General features: G+C 42.6%; 1 protein-coding gene across 2 annotated transcripts; it reads right to left on the reverse strand.

The window, feature by feature from the left end:
* Positions 1–443: 443 nt before the first annotated feature.
* LOC112253737 (SLIT and NTRK-like protein 5) lies at positions 444–8,439 on the reverse strand. 2 transcript variants are annotated; one of them, XM_024425704.2, is made up of 2 exons: positions 7,718–8,439; positions 444–5,955 (listed from the first exon to the last, which is right to left on the reverse strand). In XM_024425704.2, the coding sequence occupies exon 2, from the start codon at positions 5,896–5,898 to the stop codon at positions 3,295–3,297; it is 2,604 nt and encodes an 867-aa protein (XP_024281472.2). In that variant the 5' UTR covers positions 5,899–5,955; positions 7,718–8,439; the 3' UTR covers positions 444–3,294. The 2 variants fall into 2 exon arrangements, with proteins under 2 accessions (XP_024281472.2, XP_024281473.2); XM_024425705.2 differs by lacking the exon at positions 7,718–8,439 and adding an exon at positions 6,696–7,056.
* Between the last annotated feature and the right edge of the window lie 1,471 nt (positions 8,440–9,910).

Raw genomic sequence — 9,910 nt, forward strand, 5'->3', positions numbered from 1 at the left:
GCGACCCAGTGGGAGCATGCTTGGAAACAGGGAGACAGGAAAGAGGCACTGACACACACACACACACACACACACACAAACATACACCGTCGCTGACATTCTACGCACATACACGACTCTCTCCACCTCCCTCCCGAACACACAAACACTGTCACTGAGATTCTATGCACATACACAACTCTCACAGTCTCTCCAACATACACACACAAGGTTATGCGATGACAGACAAAAATAGCATCCATTTTAAAAACTGTTGTTGCAGTTTGTTAGTAATCCAGGGCCCTCGCTGGTTTTCTGTACACACTTTTCACCATCTAACAGAATAGATTTTTTTCATACGGCACATTTGATTTGATTTGTTTTTATCCCTGCAGAGAGGAACAGTCACTAGGTCATATTTAACAGGAAGTTGTACGCACAGTAGCTCAGCTCAACCTCTCAGTACCACAGGAATGTGGAGTATACATACATGCTTTTATTACTGTCCTTTTCCAGTATACTGTTATAACATATTTCATTACCATATTATACTACTTTTCATGTAGCCCGGGAAAACAATAGATTGGGGAGACGGGTGAATTAACATTAGACAACATCCCTTAGGAATCTTTACCACAGGTACTTGAGAAATAGGCTGCTTTGTTAATCAAATCACACTAATATTCTCTAAACTGCAATATGTTGAAGGTCAAAATGCCAAATGGAAATTATGCTTTACCCTTGCTTTGAATAATAAGTTATAGTTTCTTTCTGGATGCCCATGAAAACCATTGAAAGGTTACAAACCAGGTTAAAAACACATTTTCTCGCATTGTGAGCCTGTTTGCAAAATGTGAAATAGTATCAGACATATTGACTCAAATAATACAATAAACAAAACATTCATTAAAACCGGTGAGAATAACACACACACAAAAAAACGTTGATCTGTAATTACAGAGGTGAGGGACAAGGAATCTTAATGTGTTGATGAACATTGGAGCGCTTTTACATGCCTGGAGGAATTCCATTAACTATCATGATTAAAGCAATCATCAGACTCATTGGTGCCTGTCAGATCTCATCTCTGCCTTCTCAATTACCCAAATCTCCTTGAACTCAATTGCTCACATCATCATGACGCTGTGGCAGAGCGTCCTCCTCACATGTCCTCTCGGCCCTGCACTGCAGCACACCAGGTTTACAGCAGAGATGTTCCCTCCTTTGGCCCCTCCAAATGAGCTAAGTGAAATAATCCAGGGAGGCGAATTAAACCATTCTGCCCTTCCACATGGAGCCCCACAGAGGACCCCTATTGGCTTATTAAAAGCATTATTTGTCAGGTTAGAGGGTTCTCATGGCAACCTCCTGCAGTGGGACATGGCTAATTCATGCATCCATTAGCCAGGAGTCGTCTACCCTGCTCAGGGTCATGGCAACATTGGGGCTGGCTTCTGGCTTGAAAATAGGAGCATGAACCCCCCCACCACCAGGTTCACTCAACAGATGAGATGGGTAGATTATGAAATCACAAAGAAGCACATGTCAGTGTAGACACACAATTGTGTACATAAGCACAAACATCGAACACACATCCCTATACTAACGCCATATTATGATTCACACCTGAAATCATTTATTTTCCCAAGCAAGGATTTCTATGGTCACTGCAGTTGTTTACCAAGGTGAAACACAAATACCAGGAAATGAAACTGCAGCACAGCAGTAAACCAGCTAGGTCAGATTCTCAGTATTGGCTAATAACACACGCACAACAACATGCAGCTTTTGGCTGAGGGTGCTGGAAGTGAAATGTTTAGATTTTGTGTCACTTCCCAAATGAGTTACACTGGCACATAATTTACCCCAAAACTGTCAACAGCCTAGGTTACATCGTTTCAGCCCATGACAGGATCGGGCCTCCATCGTTAGCCTGTGGACACTTGGCTATGATTCACCTCCTGTGACGGCTATGACATATCGACAGATACACTGAGTTTCGGGCCCTTCTGTTCTCTAAAATGCTGCTTTCATTTTGGGCCGCTATAAAAAGGCTCACGTGCACCCCTTCTGGAATAGGGCCCTGGAGGCTTGAAAGGAACACTTTCATATGTATTTTTTGGTGCCTGTGATGTAATGTGTTTTTAACCCTATCAGAAGATGATCTGCACAATTGTTGATGTTTGCAATTGGAACCACCGTGATTATGAGGACTCCCTCACGGGATCTTTGATTGAAGCATATTGATCAAAATCCGATTGAAACACATACTTCTCTTGACTGGTACATGTTACGTGCATCTGCCTCCGTGAATTATCTAATGATAGCCTTTCATATTCCCCACAACAACATAGATGAACCTGACATCATATTTATTGATGACATTAACATATTTTGGTCAATATAGTGCAATAAGTGCAAAGCAATTAAAACGAATGAAATTGATGAGGGAAAGAGAATTGCGAATGCTTGTATAAAAATAGGTGTTACATTAAAATATCAGTATTACACAACATAATTATTATTTCAATTATTATTCATGAATTTGATAACATATCAAGAATACATATTAAGAATGAATGCACGTATTCATTTTTAATAGTAATCATCCTAATGATAGCTGTTTAAAGGCCCACTTGCCTTCCAACTCCAAAAAGTGCAGAAAGCATACAAAGACAACTTCTTTTCTTCTTTAAATGACGCAGTCTTTCTTTAACATTGGGGGTGTGCCACCATTAAAAAAAAAGCCACTTTTACAATGCGAGCTACAGTAAATGATATGGAACTTACAAACATAAACGTTTACAGAGGATCATGGAATTATGACACAGGTAATATTGATGAAGAATCAAAATGTTTGAAAATACATGGCAGAGTACTCCAATAAATACTTACTTTACAGACTAAAGCAGAGAATTGTCCTGCGCAGTTTGATGGAGACACTGCCGTACAGTGTTTTTTCATCAGATGGTGATTTATAAACATTTTTGTGATTCACAATATATGTATGGTTATATTCCTGAAAATGTAGTTGCGTAAGTTGACCTGTACACTTACATGTATGTGTATTCAATCTTCACCATATAAAAATAGATTCTGAATCACCAGTTAAGTAGAACAACTTGTGTATTCGTCCAGTTGGGTTCAGAGAGACTTTCAGTTCCTGCAATGTCATGTAATTAAGAAATAAGAATAATAGAGTTTGGCACACCCCGTTTAATGCTTATTTTGTTGATGTGTCGTGCCAAGGCACCCTCAATATTGAGCCAGTGGGTTTAAGGGGGGAAATCCTTCATATATGGACAAATCTGATGCTCAAAACTGACTGAAAGTGGTCTGTTTCTCAAGAACTTCGAGGTAGTCCGGCTCGACTTGAAGTTTCGCTTTTAGTTCCAAATATTCATTTCTGTTGGGCTCCACGTAAACAGTACTCGGCGCTGTGCCATAAAGCACTGTTTCTCGTATCCTCTCTGGGTGTAAGAACTGGCGTCTAACATCAAAGTTTGGGTTGTACGTGTACGAGACAGGGCCAGTGTACTTGTATTCTAGACTGTTACCGGAGGGGGATTGGTTGTCCGCCTCTATGATGCCCCTGAAGAAGTGCTCAGCATTCTCTGCAGGGGAGGGGTCCTCGCGAGGCTCAATAGTGCTCACGCTATAAGTGGGACTTCTCATGTTGCTGTTCCTCTCCTCATCCACATCGCTCCTATAAGTCACCTTCAATTCATGGAGGTCGCGGTAATCCTCAACTGTGTTGCCTTCCCTGGACCTGTAAATGGGATTTTTGCACATGTGGCCCATAGGGTGAGGGATGTACTCATACACGTGTCCGGCGGGGGCTTTGACTTTGGGGACGGTTCGGTTATTACTGTAAAGGCTGTACTGCAAGTTAAACGAGCTCACGTCAGAGTTGTTGGTGCTGGTGCGGTCGCTCTGGGACTTTTTACGCTTTTTCACCACGACAACAAACAGCCCCGCCGCCACAAAAACGGACATGATGAACACGAGCAGCAGGCTGAGGATGAGGACAGAGAGAGGGACGACGCTGCTAGTGGGGTTAGATCTCTGGTAGGTCTCTGTGGTGGTGGCTCTGTCCGGCAGAGGCTCGTCAGAGGGGGGCGCTGTTGAGACGACTACGTCAGAGTAATCTGGACACAGCTGTTCAGACTGAATGGAACGCATATCAATCCCGCTGTGACGTTTGGGTGTCTCGCATTTAACCTCATTAACAACGGTGCCAGCACTGAGCTGCTCGAGCCATATCTTCATGCCGACGACGTCACACGAGCAATCCCACGGGTTCTCAATCAGATCTATCTGCAACAGCAATTTTAACTGATCTAACACACCGCTCACAGGCAGGTTTTGGAAGTGGTTACTGCGGAGATTAAGTCTAGAGAGGGACAGCCCAGTAAAGATTCCCGCTGGTAAGGTTTTCAGAAGGTTATTGTTGAGGAAAAGCAGCTGAAGGTTTGGCACAAACCGGAACGTGCCCCCTACAATCTCACGGATTTTGTTGTATTCTAAGTAGAGATACTGCAAACTCTGCAGGCCAAAAAACATCTCTGCTGTAAGCCTGTCGATTAGATTACCATTTAAATACAGCCTACGCAGGTTGGTTAAATCCCCAAAAGCTCTGTCTTGTATGAGGGATATCCTATTGTTTCCTAGGTGAAGCAAATCCAATCCGGTAGCCTCCAAGAAATCAGATCTGCGTACCACAGGAATGTAATTCCCCGTGAGATACATTTTTTTGGGATTGTATGGCTTGGGCTTCAGGTCAGATATGTTCTCAATCTTTCTCTCCTGGCAGTTGACGTTTAGTCCAAGATCAGCAATCTGCAGATTACATGTACAGGTGGTGGGACAGTCCAAAGGCACAGGAGATTTGGTCTGATAAGCAATGATGGGGCCATAGTTGTAAGGGTTAGCTGGAATCCGGGAGGTGGGCTTTGACCTGGTTCGGTTTGATTGACGGGTGCCCTTGGTAGGCCTTGACGATGCCTTGAAAGCATTTGACGAGGTGGCTGAGGCTGTCACCGAAGCTGGCGTGGTTTGGAAATATCCATTGGTGCTGAGTGGGGGAGGGGGGCGCATTTCATATTCAGAGATTGCTCGGCGGGGGCACAGCTCCTGTTTGGAGACCTCGTCCAGGTCTCTGCCATGCAGTCTGAACGGTGTCTCACATACCACCTCCCCCACCAAAGCTGTGTACGATATGCTCTCCAGCCAAGCTTTCAGGGCAATGAGCTCACATGAGCAATTCCACGGGTTCTCCTCAAGTTGTAATTCCACCACTTTGTCCATGTGCTCCAGGAGCCCAATGTAAGGAAACATTTTCAACCGGTTGCCCCTGAGGTCCAGATGTGTCAAGGGAACATTCCGGAAAATGTTGGTAGGCAGAGCAGAGAGCAAATTGTCATTCAAAATGAGAACTGTGAGCTGATGCAGTTTACTCAGGGCATTAGGCTCTATATTGGTGATGTAATTGTAATCAATCTGAAGGTATTCCAAACTCTCCAGGCCGACAAACGTATCATCCCTTAGGACGTCTATCTTGTTGTTGTTCAAGTGCAATCTCTTTAATCCCTGGAGTCCGTTGAAAGCACCCGTTTCCACTTCATCGATAGCATTGTTGCCTAAATGCAATATGGTCGCCCCAGTGTAGTTGATGAAGTCGTTGAGGGACAGTTTCTTTAAGAGGTTCCCTGTCAGCAGAAGGTGGTACATTGAAAAATGCACCGGGCTTATTTCTGTCAGTCGGATGATCCCTCTATTCTCACAGCTTACCGTCAGTATCCCTTCCTTCTCTTCGCATGTACATAGATTCCTACAGATCTCCCCGTAATTGTCGTACATCTCGACCAGACTCAGAGATGCTGCGATCAGGAGGATTATTTTCAGTATCCAGATATGCATTTTCGAGGGAGAAGGTGCCCCAGCTCACTGAAGTATGGTGCCGGTATGGGGTGTCATCTAGAAGAGAAAGGCAGGCATTGTCTGTTTAATGAACATCTTGTGTTAAGTGGAACATCCCTGCATGCAGTGGTTACAAGGAGCTATGCACTTGTGGATAGAGACATAATACACTTGGTAAAGCATTTTAGGTAACTAATTGCATATACATGTTTGGAGTTTTACACGCATAAGAAAGAGCAGATATCTGGCAAGACACAATATGGTTATTCCATAAACATTTGTTGCAGCTAAAATGCCACATTCAGTACAGTTCCATTATTATGTATTCAGCTACAGCATCATATCTCAACATGGTATAGACAACCGAAAATGAAATAAATCTCCATGCGATATATTGATGACATGCAGTGCATGTTGGTGAATGTCATGGAAAAGAGTACAGCCTATGCATGTGTTTCTTTGAAAATAGAGCAAGCAGTTTGATTATAGTCGCCTTTAGGTTGGTGATGTGCGATTTTGAAATCTATCGATGCATTCAAATGGCTTGCAAACTAAACCCACTAGCCATCTGCGGCATTTATACAGAATCCATTGCCATTTCAAATTCTATTCCCCGAAGATTCCAGCAAAGAGTTAATCTTGAGACAATGTTCACATTTAATCGATGCCACCCAGTATTAAAATATATATTTTATAAATCGAATGGAACAAAATTCCGTTGTTAAGTTAAGAATTCATGATATATTTTAAAAAATATGATACGAGCAATCCTATGGAATGACCAATGTCCTACTCACCCTGCAGATCCCGACGATTTGCGAATAGTATAGAAACCGCCGGGTATCAATCATTATCATCAGATATCCGGAGATATCTTGTTAATAAATGATAAATAGGCTAGTCGTGGTCATTGTGGAAGGTGTTCATCCTCAAGCCTGCATGCGTTAGAAATACTGATTGTTACATAGGGACAGTCACAGCCCTTCATCCCTCGGGCGAAAAAAAGAGACCCAAGTTGATTAAAAGCAAAAACGGATTTGCAAGCATTGCTGAATGTCATGCACAATTTACATCATGATGTGGAATAAATAATACTATAATAAACGTTTTATTTCGCATCCGGTATATGTTGAAGTTGAAGAATCCCTTAATTCTTGTTCAAATCATCTCTCTCTCCCTTTCTCTCGCCCCCACCCCCTCCCTCACAAACGCGCGCACCACTCACACAATCACACACACACACACACACACACAAGTTCTATCTGTGACAAAATCGAGAAAATAGAAAAAGCTATCGGCCTGGAGGTCCGCTTTTGTGGGTGTAGTCATCCTAATATGATCATAGAGTTTATGGTAGGCTAATAGGCTATGTTTTACGAAAGGACATTTGATTCATACTGATTAAGAATGTATTGCATTCCAAATTTAGTTAGTCTGTAGCCTATGTAGGCCACTTACCACTAATTAATTCAATCAAAACAGGCCTACACTGAACGAATATGAGGCATTGCAATGATTTCATGAATTGCGCATTCATACATCACCTTGAAGGACACTGAGTAGCCCCCCAAAAAGTTATGCAATGTAAATGTTAATGTATTATATCTACCAGTAAACGCGGATGTATATTGTTGGCACTTTAATCAAATGCACCCGTTTCATCGTTTATAATTTAGATTCAACCAACTTGAATACAGCTGTAAGAGCTGTATGATAAATCATTTTCTGGACCATGGACAGCTCCCCAACTCAATAATTAGCTTCCTTGAAATGAGCAAATACAGCCGTGTATCTCAGACAGAAAATCCGCTGTCCTTACCATGTTGAACCTTGTCAATGCGAAAGCATTCCAACTACCTTCCGCTGTTTACCATCCTGTCCTATGGTGATGTGGAATCTGTGATTTTCTTTCCTTTTTCCCCGCTGTAAAATCCTCAAAGTAGAGCCACGGCGGTCTTTAGCTCCAAATACCTGGCAATGAATTGCACAAACTGTCTCATTCACGCCTGCAACGTGACGATCAGCGCGACAAAAAAGCGGGTTCTTGTATTTCTCACAGCGAATCTTGGTCTCTCATTGTGGAATGGAATCAAAGAAAAGTAATAATTTCATATGGGAAAAGTGTAATAAACTGAACTGCAAAACATCAGATACATCCATTTCAACCGAGATCTCTCTCTGTAGCATGCGCGCCGGGGAATCGGTGGAAAGGCACGAATCCCTTTGTATCTTGTGAGTGGTACGGCTTGTATTGCGTTGTGAATAGATCTACCCAAGATCCTTATTTTTCTCCTCAGCGTTGACCGCACAATTTGACTGAATATGTATGCGCATCTTAGATAGTTGACTTTAATTCAACATTGTCTGACGAAATAATATGATGTCCTTCCTATGTCTCTGCGCAATCAATTATGCGTTTTTTGTACTGCCAATGTTTCAACTGGTGGAACGTGGATCAAGGTTGGCGCAGCATACACAATATGTAAAGTCTATATTAATTTCCATTCGTTGGAGGCTGAAATAATCCTGGAATATGCATGAATGTCCTCACCCCTAATGTATATAACGAGCAAAACATGCATGTTGTCAATATTTAGATGCTATTTGTGGTAGTACCTCATGGGGGGGTCGTGAGAGGGAGGAAGACCTATAGAGGGCAGTACAATGCGATTGAACATACTTTTTGACGGTGTACTTGTACACATTGCCAGGCAATAAGGCAGTATTTACACAGGCTAAAAAAGATCAGAAATGGGCTGCCAGTGAGAAAACGCTGTGACAACATGGCAACAGGTGTTGTTCATGTGGCATGTTACGGTCAGTGTGTGGGTAGAGTCCGAGCCTGGCCTGAGGATGGATGTGTGTGTGTGTGTGTGTGTGTGTGTGTGTGTGTGTGTGTGTGTGTGTGTGTGTGTGACCTTGTGTGTCAGTGTGAAAACGGAATCGACGGAGGTATTGGGGATGCAACCTTCCACACGACTGTGTGCCTGCTGTGTGCATGCAGAATAAAATAATGGGCACCCATATGATTTGGGTAAGTGTTTCAATACATGGCAATTTACTGTATATACAGGTAATCTGTGCACACAATTCTAAATTGCATGTATTTTCTAAATTAATTCAACAATTATAATTATAACAACCAAAACATTTGGGGCTGATTTCCAAGACTAGGCTAAATCTGGGTCTGGTAAACTGGGGTTTTCCATTACAGCACCATTGGTTTGCCAGTGATCATATTTACGTTAGCGCTATTGTATTTGGGGGGTTACTGTGTTTCCAGTTAGCTAGGGCTGTCACTGAAGACTTGATACAGAGGACATAACATTGAGGACTTGTGTAGAGCAGAATGAACAACATCTGCATCATCAAGACAGTTGCTTTGTGAGAAGGTGTTAACCGTAGATGGTGTTAACCCATGTTCACAGTTATCCATTGCTATGTAAATGCAAGCTGAAAAGTACCAATGGCCTGGACTTGGCCACAAGTTAGGGCAGGTTCACAGATGCCATGGTGCAGTGAGACACTGGGGCCAGGCCGTGGAGGTGGCAACACAAAAGTCTGAGCCTTTTTGGTAAAACACTGGGGTAAATCCTTAGTGGAAATAAGCCATTAGAGTCTGAACTGTTTGAATTCATAAACGTTTTGCCTGGTGCCTATTCAACAGTCATGTTTGTGGTTTATCTGTCCATTGGCTAACAAAGACAGGCGATTGGCAAATTAAGTTTGAATGAGTCTTTGCAACCATATGTGTGCTAGCTCTGCCAGGGGTAAAGTCCAATTAGACCTTGAGAGCCATTGAGCAAGCAATGTATACATATAATTAAATCTAGCATATGGAGGGGGCTGGCATGTACAAACAGATCTTCCCATTAGTCTACATTGTATTACGTATCCATAAGTCAACTCCTATACCCTCCTTAGTGACCAAACACAACGGTAAGCTGATGTGTCATATAGGCGGCTTCCAAATTATCCGTGGAGATGCATTAAATTATCTGAACGTTTCTGG

Source organism: Oncorhynchus tshawytscha, linkage group LG07 (assembly GCF_018296145.1).
Source record: "Oncorhynchus tshawytscha isolate Ot180627B linkage group LG07, Otsh_v2.0, whole genome shotgun sequence".
In the NCBI taxonomy this organism is placed as follows: domain Eukaryota; kingdom Metazoa; phylum Chordata; class Actinopteri; order Salmoniformes; family Salmonidae; genus Oncorhynchus; species Oncorhynchus tshawytscha.